Source organism: Penicillium odoratum (assembly GCF_028828045.1).
Source record: "Penicillium odoratum strain IBT 22623 chromosome Unknown utg000005l_segment0_segment0, whole genome shotgun sequence".
Lineage (NCBI taxonomy): Eukaryota > Fungi > Ascomycota > Eurotiomycetes > Eurotiales > Aspergillaceae > Penicillium > Penicillium odoratum.
In genome coordinates, this window is record NW_026643147.1 from 3,871,528 (window position 1) to 3,893,221 (window position 21,694).

Genomic DNA, 21,694 nt, shown 5'->3' on the forward strand with positions numbered 1-21,694 from the left:
GTGCGTCGCGTTGATGACTGAGGGGGAGACTCTCGTCTGATCTTGCGGCAGGGATAGTAATAGGAGTGATGCGGGGGACGTGGTTGACTGGGTTTGCGAGTCGGACAGCCGGAGGACGGAGGATTGCAGGGAACGACGACGGGCCCGAGATGGGGACGCACTGTCGCCGCTGTGCTCGATCGAATGGCGGAGTCGCCTCCACGGATGCTGTGCGAAAGCCAAAAGAATGTTGGCCACGCGCGGGTAGATAAGAGGAATTCGAATCAAAGTCCCTCGATCGAGGGGTAGCTGTGAAGGACGCCGTTTTGAGAAAAGAATGAGAAAGTTAAAAAGACTAGAAAGATCGAGATCGAGATCAACAAAGCCTGACCATGCATCAAGGGAAAACAAGAAAAAGATACAATATTAATAGAAAGAGAATGAAGATGAAGAAGAGAATGACGATACAGATCTTAGATCTCAAGATCCTCAGGCTTAAAAATGAGGCGACGAAGACCGTTCTGGGCCGCGTAGTTAACTTTTGGACTATAGATCGTAACCCGCTGTGGAGAGGATACGAAGGAATGACGTTCAAATAGATTTTCATTTTATATTTCATATAGGCATTTTTATCTCATGGATATCTCAAAGTTACTCCTTTATTAGACAAGTCGTTTGCTTTCAAGTTGGTTTCAGTATTGATTCATCCTCCCTTGTTTCATCCCGATCATTGAGATGGACTCTCCACCGGGTGGATACAGGACTAAGCAGATTAGATCGTCATTCTAAATACACCGATTACGATCACGATCATGATCAACGATCTCAGACTCATGTACAAACCGAAATCCTCCATATCCCACAAGTGTGAATGGTGCCCAGTAGAATGGACTTGACCAGTCCAGCTGATTCAAGATCAACCTCAACGTAAGCAAAAGAAACTCTGCATCAGGCACAAATTCTGCAGGACTTGGACTTTCTACATCAGAGGACCAATTTTCCAACATCTGATCAAGAAGTATCCCGGCCTTTTCCGTGTCCAAATGTAGGAGATGCAACTGCGCCGCTCGCATGGCTTCCGCCACAGCCCACTGCGGGTTTTTCTTAAGGTATCGATAGAAAAGTGTCATAATCAGCATTGAGCCAAAATCACTGACTTTCCAAAGAGATCCGATATAAGCTTGACATCCAGTGCTCAGAACAACATGAGAAAATCCCAAAACCTCACTGCCGATCGTTGCCTTTCCAAGCCCGCTTAGACAAGCGGCGAAAACCAGCAGATTCACATTGCTTTGGATCGCGGACATGTCAACCACGCGGAATTCCTGGCCTTGACCAATCGAAATAGACGAGAGGAGAGGGTTACGGGGGTTGATGTCACCGTGCGTTCCAATATGCATGATCGGTGATCCCCCCTCAATATAGTGCTGAAAGTCCTTCCGAGATAGTTGGGACGCTTCGATGGGCCATGTACCAAACATCCGGGCAATGTTGACAGCTTCTATGCCCGCCATGTGTAGATTTACCTCCTCGCCGCCTCGCGTAGCGCCGTATGGCTCTTCTGTAGGCGACTTTGCCAGAACTGAAACTGTCGGTGATACCGATGCTGACTTGCGCTGGGAGAGATAATATAGGACAGACATACTGGGGACTTGGGAGACTTCGGCCTGCATGATGAGTGGCTTGTGATCAAATGGGAGGATTGAGAAAGGGAACGCTGTCAGCGGGTTGGATACCGAGAAAATGACATGCGATTTGGTTCTAATGGTCTCTGCGAATGGCACAAGCAGCACCTCCGAGATTTCATTACACAGATCGTTGAGAGTTGATTTGCGATTTCCTTCCTCCTCGCTGATGTAACCGTTCATTTCTCTCATGATTTTCATGGCCCTCATCACGGGTCTTCGTATATCCACTTGTTTTATTGACGATTGAGATATTTGCTGAATACCATCACTGGTCACTGCAAACGCAATCAATCCTCGACTATCAAACGTTGCCTCAATGACCACAGCATTATTGTCAATGCTCTGATATAAAAGGTTTGGTTCAATGGTGGAATTCACCGTTTCGATAAAGGTGGTTGCCGAAGAAAGGGTGCCGTCCTCCTCCAAACCTGTAATTTCTTCTTGTAACTGTGCAATTTCTTCCTCTTGGTCTGCAGTCAATGTCTTCAGAGACAGCAGTGATCTCAAAAGACGACGTTTATGAATGGCCTCCGATATAAGCATGGTTTTAGGGGCGCCAGAATTGGTCGCCTGTGTCTGCAATACCTCTAGTACCGCGCGTGCTCTGCTCATCTCAATGAAAAGCAGTGCATGGTCTGTCCAAGATATTCCCTCCGGATGACCATGCGCGTACCCTGACAATAGGCTGATAGGAAGAGGGGATTGCTCCGCAGTCAGACAGATACGCGCAAGGTCAAGATAGACCTCCGTTCTCCAAGGGCCATTCGAGCTCCACACACGTGCATCCGGATCCGACATCTGTTTAATCCGGGTTTCAACAATCTCTCGAGCCCGCAGAAGCATGGTGAAGGATATCTCAGGTTGCAATTCTTTCATCAATGCCGCATATTGCCCCAATCGAAACGAATGATCCAGGCCGTTATCCAAAAACGAATCAAAGAACCCCGGAATCATCTCTATGATCATTTTGATACACCTTCGACCTCTTTCCATATCTCCTCCTCTTAAGCAACCGACCAGCGCATTTTGAGCACTCAGTGGAAGAGATGACCGCAAATCTAATCCTTGCCGATAACTTTCCAAATGTCCATCGAACAACAGATCATCGGTGATGGAGTCTAAAATTTGTCGTGCTTTGACTCGGTCTCCAATGTAATCGGCAGCCAACACTCGAAGAATATCAATGCGGGTTGGCTCCTTATGCTCCGTCTCATTCAGGTATCGACGCAGTGTGTCTTCTGCTTCCAGTATATCGCCTTCATCCAAAAGTCTCTGATAGCCAGCTTGTGCGAACCTATGCTTCGTAGATATCTCGTTTTCAGCTAGCCCCCTTTGCCACACATTCTTGAAACCGCCCTTGAGAAGCGCTATTCGACCCTTAAACAGCCGAGTATCATGGTCCATATTCTCTACTTGTTTCACCCAAGCTCGGAGATCCTCATCGGTTTCAAGCAAATGGTTGAACTTAGCTGGCCACTCAGACGGTGAACTCAAGTCATCATACTCGCAGAAAACTTTGCGAAAAATTTGATCGAAATTCCAAAAGACTGTTGCTTTTCTCACTCGAACAATTTTCCGATCTGTTTCACCCTGCTCGGTGTCTGGAATAGAGGAGATCCTGTCGCGGAAATACTCTAGTACACCATCGACCATGGCCAGTGCTTCCTTCATGAGTATTCGAACTGCTGCCATGTTGTTCCACTCGTGTTGAAGGGTCACACGACCCAACACGATTTGAAACAAAGGGATCATGTCGCCTATCGGCATCAGGACCTCGTAGGCACATTCCCAGGCCTGCAAGGCCGCATCCATGTTGAAGTATTCAATCCACTCCTGATTGGCAAAAATAGAGATAAGCTGTCCAATAAAATGGGCCAGTATCTCATTCTTCGCACCGGCGCACCAAGTTCCAATCTCTCTTGCAGCTGTCTTCACACGCTGGATATTGCCCTTGGTAATCGCAAGTAGGATCTGATGAGCTTTGACCAACTGTAGATGAGCTTCATCTCTACCAAACATCTCCAGCGCTTCTTGAAATTTGACTTCCGCCTCACCCAATAGATCAAAGTATGGCTTGTCTACATGTCGCCGGCAACGCGCGGCGTGATGCAGACAGCATCCCTGCCGAAGTAAGACCATGGCCCGTCCTCTCTTGCATTTTCTAAAGAGCTTATACGCAGAATCATAACACTGCTTCACATCAGCGGAATAATCGAACTCAAGACTACGCTCAATTGGGTCCCAGATCGCGTCATTCCCAATCAAACCGGTTGTATCTAGCACGATCAAGTTCATCGCAAGCGGACTCGTGAATGGCACACAGAGGATATTATCTCCTTCCATCAATTTGGCGTTCGCCATTCCGGCAAGATCATCCATCCTTTCGCATCGTTGGTACAAATCATCCAGCATGATCCCGGTCTCAGGACTCTGACACGCAACATGTGCTTCAACCACCAACCGGGTCAAATAAGCCGCGATACTCGCCGCGCCGTTTGCATCCGCATCCGCGCGGTATTTCAGCCAAGGACTCGTTATCTGCGCAATTTGTTGCGCAGGAGTTGACTCATTACGGGTGCCAGGAGGCGATAGCGGATGGAATCGAAATGCAAGGTCCCGGACATGCGGGGCGGTCCACATCACTTGATTCAAAACCAGGGAAAGACCTTGATCTCGAGGGACGCCGAGCGGAAGGTACTTGCTTATATTTGCCATAAAATTCTGGGAAATAACTTTGGGTCCGATTATATCGTTTAGCATGACGGTGTTGAGTGGCCATCCCCTCTCATGGTAGAAGCGGAGTGCTGGCGGGAAGCGACGTGTGTAGTCAGCCAGAACTTTGTAGTTTGTGTATCGCAGACCCCATTCTTGTGGTAATTGTGGAAGTAGAGTATGGAGGGATTCGAGGTGGTTGTATGCATCGGCGAAATTTCCGACTAGGATTGCGTATATGGATGAGCAGCGTAGGAATTCAGCACTCTCGCTTAGGTCCAGTTTGTCAGACCGGACTGATTGTAGGTATTCCCATGCTGCATCGAAATCACCTTTGTATTCCTCTGCGAAGAGCGATCGGCCACATAGATCGATAAAGTAGTCAAAATCCATTTTTTTGTTCTCGATGGCCCCAGGGGTAACAGACAGCACGGGTTGCAGCCTGGATAAATGGTTCTATTTTATTTCTGCACATGTGCATAATGTAATCTGATTACTCCATTACTCCGCCTATCTATTGGTCCACGATATCCCTACGCTTATTGTGAAAGGCGCCTCGCCAAGAGTTGCCTGATTAGCGGCATAATCCGTCAGCACGGATGGAACCCCGCGGTTAAAGACGCCCAATTCCCACGGCTTGGACTTGAACAATAACATTGTGGCCTTGGCGATACAATAAGCATTGTATAATGGCAGATGACTCGTTCTTTCTTTATGGAATGGGGGAACGGCCCGAGGCCCTGACCTTGGGTTCCTTGGTTCTGGAGAAGTATTGGCAGCCAATGAATGCGCGGCATTATACTCACGAGCTTTTGAGGTATTTACACATTTCATTTTGTCCCTCATACTGAGGTCTGATCTAACTGTTACAGTGACAACGCTCTACGTGAGCACGCCCACACAACCGACATCACCAATGTCGTCTTCCACGGTTCTTCTCGTCTTACACCTTCCATCGGCTTAGATGCCGCTGATATCGTGAATCTCCACCTCGCCTATAATAAAGACTCTGAACGAATTGTTACCGCTGAGAAGGGAACCCGAATCGTACTCAAAGAGTACGTTAAATACTCAATCCCTCAACGAACATAATCTATCTAACATTGCAAACCCAGCCCAGAAGTCTTCCTGACTCAAAACGTCTTAAGCAATGAAACAGCACGACAAAAACTCAAATTGTGGCTCTCGGCCGCATACAGTGATTTTGTCGTCCGCTTTAAATTCGCCCGTCGGCCAAAAGTATGGATGCTTACAGGCTTGTATCTTCTAGAGGATACCAGCATGGTAATCTCAAGGGGTCACTCCTCCAAGGTATCTGTGGGTGCTTCCTCTGCAATCATTGGTGCTGTCTCTGGTGTGCCGGTTGGTGGATCTGTGAGTTTGGGTGTTGGGTCGCAATGGGAGATGACTATGCAAGTATCCGAACCGCATGTGTGGGCCGCGCAGTTCCGCATGCTGGATGCGAAATTTCTTAAGGTTGGGAAGGGGGGCTTGGGGGATGTGAAACTTCCGTCGTCGATGGGGCTTTATCGGGATATCATGTCCGTTAACACGACTCGTAATGGTGGAGGAAGGGAAGTTGAGCTTGGTTTGAACCGGGAAGGTGAAGATGAGGAAACCAAGGAGCAGCAGGAGGGAAGTATTGATGATCAGGAGGGGATGGAGGCGGAGGAGTATGAGAAGCAGCTGGAGATGGCTATTAAGCATTTTGAGAAGGCGCCGAAACACTTTTTGCAATGATGTATGATACTAATTATATAGTAAGATGTTTTCGAGAGCTAGATCTTGCAGGGAAATAATTGTACAGCTAGAGGAAGAAAGAGAGAGAGAGAGAGATAAATGCTGGATAAAGCAAACTTTAGGAGTGGATAACCTGACGCCATACTCCAACAGTATTAGGTTGTAGCTTGTTATTATTATGCATTTTGGTATACTTACCTATATTGGAGAAGAAACCCAAGAAAAGACTAATTGACTGGCATCTATAATGAGATCAGTTATGTTTACCTTGTCGGGGCATCTGTAAGCAACTCAGAATTACCTTTCAACGCAACAATTACCATGTACTCTCCTTAATAATATCTTTAACGAATATCCAATAGTCACGCAAAGATTAATAATAGAATTGATGCTTGATTCTAGTGGCGTGGAAATGTTTCAATAAGTGTTTCAAGGTTGGCTAAGCGCTGCAGTGGGGTTAAGTAGCCTTTAAAACATTGAGTAGAAGCAAATGTATACACACTTCCAGATATCACATACTTTTCATATATCTAGTAATAAGAGCGTGTGGTCATATTTCAGCTGTATGTATCTCATCTATAACTATGTCGCTTTGCCAATTTGTTTCTTTCTATTTTTTCAATGTTCGCTTCCATAACATGTTTTCGAGAAGTCTCCCAGTGCCCGCTTCAATATTCCGGCTTGAAATTTGGAAGTAGAAGGGAAGGCTTTAACCGCCTGTAATTTATTCCAGGGTGAGATGTGTTTCAAACTAAGCAAAAGCCAGAATACATTGAAAGTATTTGTGGTCAGGATTACTGGTGGTTGGATGTAAAGCATGACCCCGCAGAGGGGATTCTGGGGGCTGGCGCCAATTTAACATCTTTACGGAGAATACTAGTCTTGGATTATCTAAATTGATATCTCTCACTACTAGCTATAAGAACCCTCGAATCGCCTCCTAAGATCCTGTGTTCCATCCAAAGCTCAGTCTCCAATACTTCCAAGGGTTTCAAGCAATTCTCCTCAAATCATCCACTGCTACACACCCAATCCTGTCTATCAAGAGTCCAAAATGCCGCTCAACAAGACCACCAGTGTCAGGTCCACCAGTACCAACTCGGTTCCCCCGACTCCTTTTTCTGCATCGGAGATTGCTAGGCTGAAAAACGCAAATGACCAAATGACGTTGAAATCCTTGAAGAACAATGTTAGACAGGTATGTACAAGTTCTCCGTCGGATTGCTATAAATTATCTTATGCTATAGAATATGATTAACATACCTATTTTAAAAGCAAGAGACGAGTGCCCTGGCATCTATTGGGAGTCACGGTGCCAGGAATATTAAAGACGCTGCAAAAGGTCAGTAGTCACGGCAGTCTTGGATTCGCCATATATCTCAGATGGAAGGGTCGTCGAAACGCACGGGAGCTTGGCCAAGATATTATTTTGACATGTATCTACATGATAAATTTCGAATATTAGCCTACTGTCAAGGGGTAATGATGAGCGTGAGTGCCTCCAACTTTACAAAACGTAGTCAACATTATGTGTGACCAGGTCGTTTGGTTTGTTAAGTGCTCATTATCAATCAGTACCACTCAACGTCGATATGCCTGAGAAAAGTATGTGTAAAATAGAACATACAATATTAAACAATAAGAATTATCATATAAACCAACTTTGGTACCAGAGTTATAAGAAACAAGAAATAAGAGAATGCATAAGGGTATCAATCAAATCAAGGCAATAAAGCCTACAGTTGTCGGTTGGCAGAAGCCTGCATCCGCCGCATAGCCTGACGGTGAAGTTCCGTCATATTTCCCTTTTGCATCCCATCAGCAATGGCATTACTAATGTGATTCGCCGAGGCGTCACGCATCTGCTTGACAGATCCCCAGCCATTCCGAGGTCGGTCAGGGCTAGCAGGGCTAGTAGATCCGAGGGGTGGGGATTTGAGAGCCAGAGGATCCCGCCGCTGTGAGAGATCTTCCCGCACAGATTGACGCCATGCAGACATGGCAGCTTCCGATTTGCCCGGATCAACTGGAGTGGTAGGAGAGATGGGTGATCGCAGCTGTTCGGCACTTTGTGTGGTATTCCCAGATGGAGATCGCATTGTTTGGCGCTGTAGTAGGGTACGTCTTTGTGAAAGAGGGATATCGTCTTCGTTGTGGGGTGAGATCTCGATAGTTTCGTCTGCTTCCAGAATGGGCGATGGCGAGGCAACACGGGTTGGTTCAGCTAGAGACTGACGGGATTGGCTTCGAGGACCCCATGGGTCGTAACGGAGAGATGTTGATGACATTCTGTTTTTCATCATATTTTCTCGTACGGCGAGGAGGGGTGGAGGTCCGCTCCATCGAGGGGACTCTGTGGTATCTTGGGGTGCATTTGCAGTGGTGATACTCAGGTAGGGAGTTGATTTGCTGTTGCGAATCACATGCATGTCGAGTTCTGGTGTACTTTGAGAGCCTGAAGATATGTTCCGGTAGAGGGGTGGAGACTTTGCAGGGACTGGGTGTTGCGGGCTTTGTGTAGTCTTCGGTTGGGAGATAATTGGAGATACAAGCGGCGAAGTCTGCTCTGGGCTTGAAATTGAGCTCATGGCAGCTGGAGGTGGTTGAGCATTATGAGGTGTCTGTAGCAGACTGTGTATGTCGACCGGGGCTGCTACTTCCTCCGATACGGTGGGATCCTCTGGCTCCTCGCTCTCGAACTCGATAGGCTCAGAATCCGGAACGTCTGCATAGGCAAGGTGTTTTGCCCATTCTCTGGTGCGGAAAGAATTCACAACCCTTGAAGTCTGTTCTGGAAGTTTCTGCACAGTCGACGCATCTAATTTGGGCTTCTTGACTGGCCTTGGTGGGACCACTGGTCGGACTAATGGTCGAGTAGGGACAGTCTCCTGGCGATTGACAGCTTCTTGCTCTACCCTCTCTTCAGTTTGGGCTTCAGTTACCGACTTAAATTCTTGAAGAGCACTTTCAGCCTTGGTCGTATCATTTTTCACCGACGCCGCTTCCACTCCAGATTTCGCTTCTGGCTTTGCTTCTGGCTTTGCTTCTGGTTTTGCTTCTGGCTTTGCTTCTGGCTTTGCTTCTGGCTTTGCTTCTGGCTTTGCTTCTGGCTTTGCTTCTGGCTTTGCTTCTGGCTTTGCTTCTGGCTTTGCTTCTGGCTTTGCTTCTGGCTCTGAGGCTATCGCGGTTGTTTGCTCCTGGTACTCAATAGCAATTGAATTCTCGGATTCATGTTCGGTGCCACTCTTGACTTGAGTAGTCGACGTCTGTTCAGGGGCTTCGATATCTCCGTTCTCAGCGGCAGCGGCATGCTCTTTCACAGTTTCGTGATGATCAATAGCCAAAGTCTTCACTTCTTGGACAGTTATTTGGACGGTTTCTGGGCTGGAGTCCAGAACATTCCTTTCCTCGGATTCTGACTTCGTCCCGGGAACCACATTATCAGATGGAAGTTCAGCAGTTTGGTTTTCTTGTGTCTTGATGATTGTGACCTCGGTATCCGCAATGCTCGGCCTCTCAGATGTAATGCTTTGAATGTCATCAATAATTCCGGCAACAGAAGACGTCGCATCATTGGCTATCAGAGCCTCCTGCGACTGATTATGTGGAAGTGGCTTCATAGCATGTCCGCTCATCCATGACATCCGATTCATCAATGATTTGCTCGAAAAGCGCTTTGAGCGTGGCGTCCCAACTTCGGATCCCAGAACAGCTCCATGCTCAGAGCTATTATCAAGTGGAATATTGGTCTCGATGTGCAAATTCGTCGGAACAGGTGTTGTTGGTCTTGCTGCTTCATCGGGTTGTTTTCCTTGTTGGAGGTCAAGTCCCTCGGTGGCAGGAGCCGCAGTACCATCCTGTTCATCGGCCAAAGTCTCCGGCACAACCTCTTCCACTGCCTCGAGATGATTTCCACTGTCAGATACTCGCGCGGAGTGATCCGGGCTAGCCATCTCTGTCATCTCGATCGAATTCCCTTTTTCACGAACAGAGGAACCATAAGCATCCGAGCTCCGTCGCGAGTCGTCGGCAACAGCGGTTTCAGACAAAGATGCCTCTTTGGCCTCGCCATTGCCGTACATCTGTTCCCACTCCGCTCGTTCCCTAAGATTCTTCTCTTCGACTTGACGGCCATTTTCAGCCTCGGCCTCCTCCTTGGTCTTCTCAGCTTCCGCACGGGCGCTCTCCTCTCTCGCACGGCGTTCCTTGATCACCTTCCACAACCTCAGCTGGAACATCACACCAAAAACAGTGACAATGATTATAATGGCCAACTCTACACGGATGCTGCGTGTGATGGGGTATGTATAGGTGTTCAATGGGAACGTATCATCATTCAGCCCTAAATCCAAAATTAAACCTTGTGTTGCTTTTCCCGTCATGTGTAACTTACCCCAGATATAGAGCCAGAACTCCTTCAGTCCAGCTCGGCTAAAGCAATCGATACCTAGAACCATCGCCGTCGCGCCACCAAAGGCCGTGCACAACATTGACCCATAAGAGCGCGTATATTGGCTGAACGAGAGACAATAGAAGGCTCCTGTAAACGCAAGGATGAATCCTACTTTGGCTCCGTCGCCTGTGACTAAACCGCCGGCTTTCACGGTCAAGAACCACATGCCGATACAGAAACCACCGAGCAAGCAGCCGAGACCCTCGGTGATCTCCTTGAAAATGAGAGCTAGACCACCAAATATAGCACCCGTGAAGAAGACGGCGACTAGGTATCCGCCTTGAACTGCGTCGCTCACTGGGGGACTCATGACATATTCGATAAGGACCTGGGAAATTCAGTTAGATGATTCAATTGAGTCGTATGCAGGAAGCTCACTGTAACACCCAGTGCGGCCAGCAATCCGGTTGATAAAAATATATATACTCTATCGAGCGTTAGGATCAGATGTGAGTGTCCATTGCATGGGTGGATCAATTTACCGTTGCTTTCGAATGCCGACAAACGTCAACACAGCACCAGCTACTAGAAGTAGAAAGCCTCCCACACCCAACGCTGGTGTGATTTCCGGCTGAATAGGCAAACCACCGGTATAGGTATTTTTTGTGGAGTTTGTGGTCGATTGGTCATTTGAGCCTGCGAACGATGTGACTAATGATGGAACGGACGTGGTGGAGGCCGATTGACTCGATTGGGCGTGGGTAGTTTGTGATGCCGAATGTGTTGTGGAGGTTGCTTCAGTAGTCGTTGATGCAGTGTTGGTCGTAATCGTGGTCGCGGTCGTTTGACTGGAGTTATCGGACGTGGTCGTTGTCGCGTTCATCTCATTTCTGATATCCAATAGTGCGACATTGTTGGCATCTCGTCTATACTCCGCTGGAGCTGCAAATACCTGCCTCCATTGAAGGCAGAGGATAAATATCCCCAACAGATACCACCGCATCTTTGCTGACCTGCTAGCTTACCACGAAATTGCAATTGTTGGACGTAATCGACACGAGTAATCCGAGTAGTGAAGTTCAATTCTTGTTGTTTTGGATGTCACCTTCGATCACTGAACCATGCACATGACTTGCATTCAACGCTCTCACAAACGTCCTTGTAAAGATCAATGGAGACGAGAAGATTAAGAGGTAACCAGACTGGAGTATCAAAAGGGAAAGATCTTGGCTTCAGGTCGATAATCGAAATCGATCAATTTTCACGGCACAGCGCGGACTGTTCCAGCCCCAAATGCCCCTACATGTATGAAAAGCCAAGGTAGGAAACAATAATACAAAACCTTGGAATTATCGCGGGGCTCGCAAATTATGACATTTGAGTTTTTCTATTTTTTTTAGTGGTTTAGACCTACCGACATGTACAAAACCACGCGTGTTAGGATGGGTCAAACCTATAGCATCTCAGTGGTGCGTTATCAATTAAGGCCCCACTGATCGTGACGATCGAACAGGGCTCATCTCCCTGACCGTGCATTCACCTATGTCCCGCCCCTGACCAACTCACTCGCCTACAAGCCTTTTCCGTTCGGATGAGTCGGCCGACCACTGACTTGCTATATTCAGACTCCGCTAATACAAAATTAGTCTAGAAAACAAAACCCTGCTCCATTGATCAGCGAGCACAACATCCAGCTTAACCGACGGAAATGCAGTCTCCCTTAAGATTTCTCCCTGATCTATCACATCCGCAACAATAATCCAGCCTCTTGAATAGCGTTCATATGCGAGACTCACCGCACTGCGCCTCCAAAAGTTTCTGCTGCATCGAAGAAACGTCGAGCTTAATAGCTCAGGAGTTCGGAGGTATCAACGCCATCCGCGAACTAGGGGTTTAGCCAAGTGGGGCTGGTAACCCGATCTGTCAGTTATCGCCGTGCACAACTTGTTCTGCATGCTGGTTGGCCTATCACAACGTTAGTCTGGGGCCGTGCCGTACTTGCATGGTTCCTGGCTGGGTTGGGCGTGAAATTGATTTTAAGCGGGCCTTTAGGCAAGGGAGAAAATCGGGTACATCTGAGACAATCCCGCTCTTCCAGCGTTTGTGTCCACATAACAATGCTGCATTGTTTCATTGGGTGATGCAGGCTTGATATTAGTCTACGTGGTTGGCTAATTATGTGCTTTTCAGGTACACATATACACGTGTCCGTCGGTTCGTTTTACTGTTTTGTGAGTCGAGGCGCAGGGTTTAATTTGTTGAAATACGAAGTGGAAATAAAAATCAATAATTGCATATTAATTGTATCTTGATTTGGAATAAAGAATTGACGGGAAAAAGTAGTTGTATGGATATGGGTGATAGCTCTAACAGCCGAGTCTATGTATGATTAGGTACAATCCCTGCAAGCTGAAAAACGAGTCTCCATAATACAGAAAACACTCCATGCACCACCAATCAATCTTCTCCACGACCTGGCCTTCACCTGGCCTTCACCGTTCATTTCTAAATTGAGGATCCCAAGACGTCGAAACTTGGAATCATAAGCTTATCTGGAACTCATAGATCATAAGACTGATGTCAATTGAAGATCAAGACGACATCTATATATCATAGGTAGCTTCAGCTGCCTTACATACAATTTGTCTGCGAGAGTGGCTCCATCTCTACGCGCGCCTTGTCATCAACATTGAAGTAACTCAACACACGTCCGTGATGTAATGCAATCTAATATATGGCGTGGTTTATTTTGAACAACAAGGTAGCCGGAGACAAGTAGCTGACTCATTCACATTTCATATCAGATGATATGCAATTAAAGCATGGTTCCGAGGTCCCCGAGATGGCTCCGATCCTAGCAAACGGATTTTGAGAAAGCTGAAGCATGTCGTAGGCGATTCGATAACAGATCTTGTCTAATGCTATGCTGTCGCTGTTCAGATTTAAATGTCAAGTCTTCCTGATCCTCGATGAAAATCTTCTGTTGACAGATCCATGGTGATGAACAGACCAAGGTGCTGTGGACTCTCGGCATTCAAGCCTCAGCTGTCAACGTGAGTATTTTGACGCGGGTATTCCATGACTTGGACTTCATTCATAATCTTTGCATGCCCATAAGCTCCAGCAGTACGTCTTGGTTTTGGCAATCGGATAATTGCATTCATCATCACTTTTGGCCTCTGCAAAATCTAAACACATAGAATGAGAGATTCGATAAAATATCCTCAAGGTATTCGCCAATCTATAAGCCAAGAGAAGTGAAAGGGAAACAACTTAGAGCCAATGATGAAACGTCACGTGCCAGCCACCCCACATGTACAGGGGCTGTGGTCGACGATGCAATGAAGCTTGTCTAGAACAAACATTCAATTCTCCCTGGTATGCTTAGGTGCCCCTCTTATCAACCTTTCACTGGCATTATTAACCCCCAAATTATTCCAGACTTCTATATCTCCTATCTCCGGTTCCGGGCGCAACCTTGCCCGCCATGGATGACCTAAACGGGCTGAGCTGGTCCTCCAACTCAAATACACCGGCCAATAAACCCCCTCCAATGTCCTCGGGATTGATGTTCCCCAATATACACCAAAATAGCGCATCCAGTAGATCTACCCCCCTGTCCGCAACGTCGAACCGATCCAATTCGCCATCGAAACCCGCCCCGTCCAATGGAGACAGCTTCGCGAACTTGGTGTCCTTCGGTTCCGCCGCCTCAAACAAGAATCTCTCTCTACTGGAGCAACAGAAAAAAATAGAAGCGGAGAAGGCGAAAAAGGAGGCTGAGAAAAGAAGCCATTTTGAGTCGCAATACGGTGGCCAGAACTCGCAGTTTTGGGATAGCCTCGAGCATGGCCGTACACAAAGCCCTGCAATTGGAAAACTGTCGCAACCCGTCGCACCCCCCACAGATGAGGATGATTTACTAGCTGCATTTAATTCGAAAGCGCCGGTCGATGCTTCGACGAACTTTCCTATTCCCAGCGCCTCTCCATCACCCCGGATCGGCACGAACACTCCGCAAGGATCCACTGGTGGGGGTATCACAATGCAGGACAACACGGGTGGAATGGACGCATTCAACGACGATGATCCGTTTGGTTTGAGCGAGCTGAAAGCCAAGTCCGTCTCCCGCCCGGCGCCTGCGCCGGCGCAAGATGACGATGACGATTTCCTTGGATTATTAGGGAAGCCAGTGTCCGAAATCCCGCGTCAACACGTGGCACCAGAAACAAGAGCATCCCCCAGCCATGACCGACAGGGTGATGCATCGCCCATGCCATCAAACGAGGTGGACCGGGCCATCGCAGAGCTGGTCGATATGGGATTCCCTGCAGATAAGGCTCGCCAAGCCCTCAGAACAACCTCATCAGGCACTGATGTACAAGGTGCGGTTGGCTGGCTTTTGACAACGGCCCATGCCGAAGCTCGACAGAAGTCGCAGGGACAATCACCAGCTAACGGTCATCCGAATGACCGACCGGACCGGAATCAGAGCCGTAATCGGGATGCGCCACCTTGGATGAGTGAAGGAAGATCGCAGACCCCCCAGTCGCGTAATGAAAGCAGGAGTCCTGCCGCTGGCGAGAGAGATCCGGCTCAAATAGCACAACAATTCGGCACCAAATTCTTAAAATCTGCAAACACGCTATGGAAAACAGGAAGCAAAAGATTCCAGCAGGCTGTGAATGAGTTTAACGCAGAGAGTGACCCCAGCCAGCCTAAGTGGATGAGGGATGCATCTGCTCCTCGTGAGGAGTCATTTTCCCAGCCACGACCCACCCGGCAGGGTGATGGAACAGGTCAACCGCAAGGGCAAAACGCCCCAAGCTTTACAGATGAGGCGCTTCTGCTTGATTCAGGGGATGTGCGCCCTCGTCAACCGCCGCGGCCATCTCAAAGTGCCCAAGAAAGCCGTGACCGCCCCCAGCCATCTCCCCCTGCTGGTCAGCGCATGCAGTCACCTAATTTCCTTCAACGACCATCAAGACCCAGTTCGCAAGAACCAAAATCTCGGCTCGCGCGATTCGCCGCAGAAGAGCAATCCGCGCAAAATTATGTTAGCCCGGCAAGACGCAAGCGGCCCCAGCCTCAGGCGCCGCCACCGGCAGCAGAGCCTGATGTCGATCTCTTTGATTCTCCTGTTCCTTCATCTAACCGATCAAAACCTACACCACAAGCTAAACCTTCGCCGCCTCCTGCACGGTCGGCCTCTATTCCTGTACGACCCAAGGGTCCACCACGCGCAGTCCCTCCTGTCTCCCCTGAGGCTCTTCAGTCTACTCACCGCCACCGCGAGAAAGCTGCCGAGTTATACAAGCGGGGTGACTATGCAGCTGCACACCAAAGCTTCTCTACCGCTCTTGGCATGCTGCCTGATAAGCATCCAATCACCATCATGATCCGCAGCAACCGTGCCATGACGGCGTTGAAGACCGGTGAACCCAAGACCGCGATCGACGACGCCGACATCATCTTGAGTGTGATCGGCAATTCGAAGGGCGAAGATGAAATGATCGAATTAGGAAACGGCGAACCTGCCAAGGCAATGAAAGATTTCTACGGCAAAGCTTTGATGCGTAAAGCGGAGGCCCTGGAACAGCTCGAGCGCTGGGCCGACGCCGCACAGGCATGGAAGCTGGCTGTGGAGTCAGGCCATGGTGGAAGCACAAGCATCCAAGGTCGTAACAGGTGCGAGAAAGCTGCTGGGATCAGCAAACCGCCTCCGAAACCGTCAGCCCCCGCCAAGAAAAGAGCACCACCTGCACCCAAGAAGGCGTCTGCGTTGTCTGACCTTGGTGGTTCGACGTCCGGGCAGGACTCGCAAGCCGTCAGCCGTCTTCGTGAGGCCAATCAAGCTGCCGAGCGCGCTGATCAAGAAAAATTCGCTCTCACAGATAGTGTCGACGCAAGGATCACTGCCTGGAAGGGCGGGAAGCAGGATAATCTGCGTGCCCTTTTAGGCAGCTTGGATTCAGTACTCTGGCCCGAAGCTGGCTGGAAGAAGGTTGGCTTGGCAGAGCTGGTTTTACCAAACAAGGTAAAGATCAATTACATGAAGGGTATTGCAAAGGTACACCCTGATAAGGTATGTTTTAACTTGACATCAAATATACTATAGATTGCGTTGCTAATCGTTCTCTAGATCTCCACCACGGCAACAACAGAACAGCGCATGATTGCCGGTGCAGTGTTTGGAGCCCTAAATGAAGCCTGGGACAAGTTCAGAATTGAGAACAATCTTTGATTATACTGCCATACTCCCTGTCCATGGTTTGTTTCTAGCATTGCGCGTTGCCTGTCACATACCACCCTTCAAGCCCCATATTTGCCTTGAGAATATTTAGAACATCTTCCATAACAGCATGCATTGACTGCACATGTGACCCATGAGACTATGATTGAAAAATCCAATATTTGTGTTCATTTCCATATTTCAGTTCCCGCATTACAAAGTGTAGGTAGATGACGCCTCGCAGATATTCGCCTAGTATGATTTGATCTTGACAATGAGGCAAAATTCGGAATTCAGAGAACGCACTTGAACCTGAAAATTGGATGCTGAAGATAATCCGCTTAATAGTACATGCATTAATTTGGTATAACCATTCTCATCATGCCTCAGTCTTCTCCTCTGAGGCGGGCTCTTCTGCTTTCTTTTGCTCCTCCTCCTTGATCCGCTGTGCTTTGAATTCCTGCTTCATCTGCTTCCTGCTCTTCTCATTTGGCTTGTTCTGGGGTGTATCCACCTTTGTCGGGGGCCACTGCTGGCGACACTTTTGCTCATCCTCTTCGGACCAATCCCGAGGGAGAATGGCAAACACCAAGTAGGAAGTGTGAGTCTTCAGCTCCGGCTCGGGGCGGTGCACCAGGCGACCCAGACTATATGTCGGCGCTGTTGACTTTTCTGTTAAGTATTTCGCCGGGGCCTTGAGATTCTCTTTTTGCGCTGCGGCCTCATCCGTATCGGCATCAGCATTGGTATCGGGTATATTGAGGCGAATGCGCTTAGCACGCTCCTCGTCTGCCCATAGCTTATGAGCCGCTTCCTCCACGGTTACGGGGTAGACGTTCCCTCCGCGTACACCCTCGAATTCGAGTCCGACAAATTCACGCTTCACGTCGATGCGGTTATGCTGTACCTCCACCATGGAGATGTTCAACCAGGAAAGCTGGCGCATTGTACGGATAGTGCGTTCCGCTTGTTCGAGACACGGCGAAAAGGTACAGATGTATGCGGTCGAGGATGGGTCCAGTGGAGACTCGCCGGAAGCTGGCTTGCGCACAAGGTGGGGCAATGCGAGCCAAGGGGCAGGCAAATCGAGAAAGATGGCGTTGGCTTTTGGTGATTTTCCCGTCTTGGGATCTCCCAATAGGAATCCATCCTCGTAAACGTCGCGGTGTGTTACCTCGACCAGGCCATCCAGTCCATGCTCCGTGATCTCCTCCCGTACCTTAGCAGCGCGCTGTTCGTGGAACTCAAAGCTGCACACTTTTCCGAGTCTTCGCTTCTTAGTCGCCTGCTCCTCTTCGCTGGGGTATCCGTTGAACACTGCGCGGACAGATGCGTGGGTGAACGAGCCACTACCAGCACCGGCCTCAATGATTGTACTTCCTGCGCGCACGCGGAGCCGGTGCAGGATGTAGCTGTAGTCTGGGGTGTATACGACCTGGGTACGGTGGGGAAGAGCATATGTCCAGGATTCGGGCGTGGGGTACATCATGTGTAGGAATCCGCTTGCTGCGGCGACCGGTGTCTTGACAGATGGGGTTTCGTCATCATCAGCGCCAGTGGTCGTGCCCGAAGCATCCAGCTCCTCGGCCTTGCGCTTGGCTGGATTCTTCGGTTTGCGGCCGCGGGAACCTGTGTCGACTTTTGAGGCTGCAATTTGAGAGCCCCAGGGTTGGCTAATAAGAGTGCTGTGCGGGAATGATCCGAAGCGGGTATTGGCAACTTTTCCTTCCTTGTAACCCAGGTTCTCATCGTCGTGGGTGCGGAGAATTGTCGGGATGGTTTGATCGCGACGGATATGGAGCATCGCAAGGCTGTCGGGCTGCGAACAGGCGCCGGGGGTGAGGAATGGCGACGGCATTGTGATTGGAGAGCTTGAATCAGCTCGATGTATTTGGTTGTCGCAACGGGGATACTTCCTGAGGCGTCAAGAGTTGTGAAGAGCTAAAGAAGCTATGATTGATCTTGAGAAAATGCAGATTGACATTTCCTATCTTGGACATTAGGGCTCAGGGCTTGCGGGACAACATTGAGCATGGACCAATCATAAAGCATACCAACTTTACGATGACTCAATCTGCGTGTTTCCCTTGCTAAAGTGCCCCTCTTGATCTTGTGGTCTGCCTTTTCTAATTCCTTTATGCCCCTCTTGCCCCGGCTTCTTCTGTTTCCCAAGCAGCAGTTCCGCTTTCTGTCTGTATCAATCTCTGGCACTAGATCCATGTCATCTCGACAGCAGCCGCCATGGCGGCAACCTGCCTCGCACCCCGAAGCGCAGCAACTCCCGCCTTTGAAGGTGTGGAACTCCTTGACTAAGTCTAAGACACCCTTTATTCCGATCGATCCTGCCGGCAAGAAGGTGACCTGGTACGCGTGTGGGCCGACTGTTTACGACGATTCGCATCTGGGACACGCCCGAAACTATGTGTCCACCGATATCATCCGGCGCATTATGCGCGACTACTTCAAGTTCGATGTCCACTTTGTGATGAACATAACAGACGTGGATGACAAGGTATGGCTCCTAAATTGGCGACTTAGACCCCAAGCCGCGCGCGATGACTTACATAGCTTCCACCTATAGATCATTCTGCGCGCCAGACAGCAACACCTTTTCAACGAGTTCGTCGCAATCAACCCCACCATCACACCGGAGGTGCTCGACACCACAAAGAAAGCGTATGCGGCTTACATCAAGAAGAGTCTCCCTCTTTTGACTCCCGACCTCGCCCCTGCCGAATACCAAAAAGAGGTGGAGAAGGCTTACGCTACAGTACTGAGCGGCGGAGCTCTGGCCGGCAACGAGAAGCCAGGCGATGACGAAGCTAAGGTCAAGATGCATATCAAGACGGTGGCATCGGCTGCAAAGGTTCTTGCTCAAGCAGAGACCAGCACAGCTGCCGACTCCCCGTTGCTCGCCGAGTCTTTCTACACCAACGCTCAGGATGTTCTCCTCCCTTACCTGGATGCCTTGAAAGGTGCATCAATTGACGCCAATGACCATGGAATCTTTACAAAGCTTACCCGCAAATACGAGGAGCGATTCATGACAGATATGCGCGATCTTAATGTTCTCGACCCTGACGAGCTGACCCGTGTCACGGAATATGGCGCTGAGATTGCTGATTTCGTCGAGCGTATTGTGAAGAATAACTTTGGATATGTGACCAAGGACGGCTCGGTGTATTTCGATATTAACGCCTTTGAGAGTGCAGGACACGCATATGCCCGCCTTGAGCCATGGAGCCGCTCTGATAATAAGCTGGCTGCAGAGGGAGAGGGAGCTCTTACTAGCAAGACCACCGAGAAGCGCGGTGCTTCCGACTTCGCTCTCTGGAAGTCTTCCAAGCCCGGAGAGCCAAGCTGGGATAGCTCCTGGGGTAAGGGTCGCCCTGGCTGGCACATCGAGTGCTCGGCTATGGCGTCTGCCCGACTTGGCAAACAGATGGATATCCACTCGGGTGGTATCGATCTTGCTTTCCCCCACCATGATAATGAATTGGCTCAGAGTGAGGCATACTTCCACAACCACGAACAGTGGGTTAACTACTTCTTGCACATGGGCCACTTATCTATCCAGGGCTCCAAGATGTCCAAGTCTTTAAAGAACTTTACCACTATTCGTGAAGCACTAGAGCGCAAGGACTGGACATCAAGAAGCTTGCGTATTGTGTTCCTTCTTGGTGGTTGGAAGGAGGGTGTGGAGATTACTGATGAGCTTGTCTCTGCATGCAGTTCCTGGGAGGATAAGGTGAATAACTTCTTCATCAAAGTAAAGGACGCTGCTGCCCTCCAGGGCTCTTCCTCTGATGACACCTTTGGTGCCGACTTGGAGGAGGCTAAAACTGCCGTCGACACTTACCTCTGTGATTCCTTCAACACTGTGGGTGCTATGAACGCCATCTCAGAGCTCATCACCAAATACAACACCGCCGACAAGGCTACTATCAACCCGAACGATGTCAAGGCTGCCGCCCAGTTCGTTACTCAATTGGTAAACATCTTCGGTCTCAACGGGTCTGCTCCTGCCGACACCACCGAGATTGGATGGTCGGGTATTGACGTCCCCGAGGAGGCCAAGCCTTTCCTATTCCCCCTTTCTACCATGCGCGATACTCTCCGCCAAGCTGCACGCTCAAAGGAGGGGATTTCCGCTCAGGTGATCGAACAGGCTACTAAGGATTCAGTACCCCAGGATGTATCTGACTTCGCCAAGCCTTACGCCGAGGTCCTCTCCAACTTCCGTGCCTCGGCCTCTGCTCTGCAATCATCCGAAACCATCGGAAAGGATATTCTGGCTCTCTGTGATCGCGTCCGTGACATCGATCTCTTTGATCTCGGCTTGTACCTTGAGGACCGTGATAATCTCCCCGCTCTCATCCGCCCCGTAACCCGCGAAATGATCCAGGCTCGCGAAGAGAAGGCCGAGCGCGCTCGCCAAAAGATCCAAGCCCAGAAGGCCAAGGAAGAGGAAGCTCTTAAGAAGCTGGAGAAGGGCAAACTCAGCCATCTGGAGATGTTCCGCTCCAACGAGTACAGTGCCTGGGACGATGAGGGCCTGCCCACCCGCGACGCGGCTGGAGAAGAGATCACCAAGAGCCGGGCAAAGAAGCTCCGCAAGGACTGGGAGCGTCAGAAGAAGGCTCATGAGGCGTGGTTGGCTAGCCAGGCCAAATAGAATATGCCTTAGAGGAAAAAGTCAAGCATTTTCATAATATTTATGTTACGGTGGTATTCCAGGTAGTTTTCATGTATGCATCACAGGGCGTTTTCGGGACAGAATCATCTTGAGTAATGTTTTAATCTTCCTACGTACATGTACGAAGTACACAATCATAAAATTTCAAGACTGGCCAGTTTGGGAATGCTTGCATAGTTCCTTGTTTACTCAGGACATTCGTTCCCAAGTGATGGTGCTGTTCTCGAACTTGAACCACTACATTGATATCCTCA

At 49.2% G+C, this 21,694-nt stretch overlaps 7 protein-coding genes across 7 annotated transcripts; 4 read left to right on the forward strand and 3 right to left on the reverse strand.

The window, feature by feature from the left end:
* Positions 1-990: 990 nt before the first annotated feature.
* Positions 991-4,772, reverse strand: N7520_006986 (CHAT domain-containing protein; the record flags this gene model as incomplete). The annotated part of the gene is made up of 2 exons (XM_057140920.1): positions 991-1,070; positions 1,208-4,772. 2 exons carry the CDS (start codon positions 4,770-4,772, stop codon positions 991-993), a joined length of 3,645 nt encoding a protein of 1,214 aa, XP_056994926.1.
* A 296-nt stretch (positions 4,773-5,068) lies between these two features.
* N7520_006987 (uncharacterized protein) lies at positions 5,069-6,119 on the forward strand (the record flags this gene model as incomplete). The annotated part of the gene is made up of 3 exons (XM_057140921.1): positions 5,069-5,196; positions 5,252-5,437; positions 5,495-6,119. The coding sequence occupies 3 exons, from the start codon at positions 5,069-5,071 to the stop codon at positions 6,117-6,119; spliced, it is 939 nt and encodes a 312-aa protein (XP_056994927.1).
* Positions 6,120-7,173: 1,054 nt separating this feature from the next.
* On the forward strand, positions 7,174-7,469 carry N7520_006988 (uncharacterized protein; the record flags this gene model as incomplete). Its single annotated transcript, XM_057140922.1, has 2 exons — positions 7,174-7,317; positions 7,395-7,469. 2 exons carry the CDS (start codon positions 7,174-7,176, stop codon positions 7,467-7,469), a joined length of 219 nt encoding a protein of 72 aa, XP_056994928.1.
* A 386-nt stretch (positions 7,470-7,855) lies between these two features.
* Positions 7,856-11,515, reverse strand: N7520_006989 (uncharacterized protein; the record flags this gene model as incomplete). Its single annotated transcript, XM_057140923.1, has 4 exons — positions 7,856-10,461; positions 10,513-10,900; positions 10,951-10,999; positions 11,055-11,515. 4 exons carry the CDS (start codon positions 11,513-11,515, stop codon positions 7,856-7,858), a joined length of 3,504 nt encoding a protein of 1,167 aa, XP_056994929.1.
* Positions 11,516-13,999: 2,484 nt separating this feature from the next.
* N7520_006990 (UBA/TS-N domain protein) lies at positions 14,000-16,756 on the forward strand (the record flags this gene model as incomplete). Its single annotated transcript, XM_057140924.1, has 2 exons — positions 14,000-16,597; positions 16,655-16,756. 2 exons carry the CDS (start codon positions 14,000-14,002, stop codon positions 16,754-16,756), a joined length of 2,700 nt encoding a protein of 899 aa, XP_056994930.1.
* Positions 16,757-17,123: 367 nt separating this feature from the next.
* trm61 (tRNA 1-methyladenosine methyltransferase subunit GCD14) lies at positions 17,124-18,602 on the reverse strand (the record flags this gene model as incomplete). Its single annotated transcript, XM_057140925.1, has 1 exon — positions 17,124-18,602. The coding sequence occupies one exon, from the start codon at positions 18,600-18,602 to the stop codon at positions 17,124-17,126; it is 1,479 nt and encodes a 492-aa protein (XP_056994931.1).
* Positions 18,603-18,881: 279 nt separating this feature from the next.
* Positions 18,882-21,419, forward strand: N7520_006992 (cysteine--tRNA ligase; the record flags this gene model as incomplete). The annotated part of the gene is made up of 2 exons (XM_057140926.1): positions 18,882-19,256; positions 19,326-21,419. 2 exons carry the CDS (start codon positions 18,882-18,884, stop codon positions 21,417-21,419), a joined length of 2,469 nt encoding a protein of 822 aa, XP_056994932.1.
* Positions 21,420-21,694: the final 275 nt, after the last annotated feature.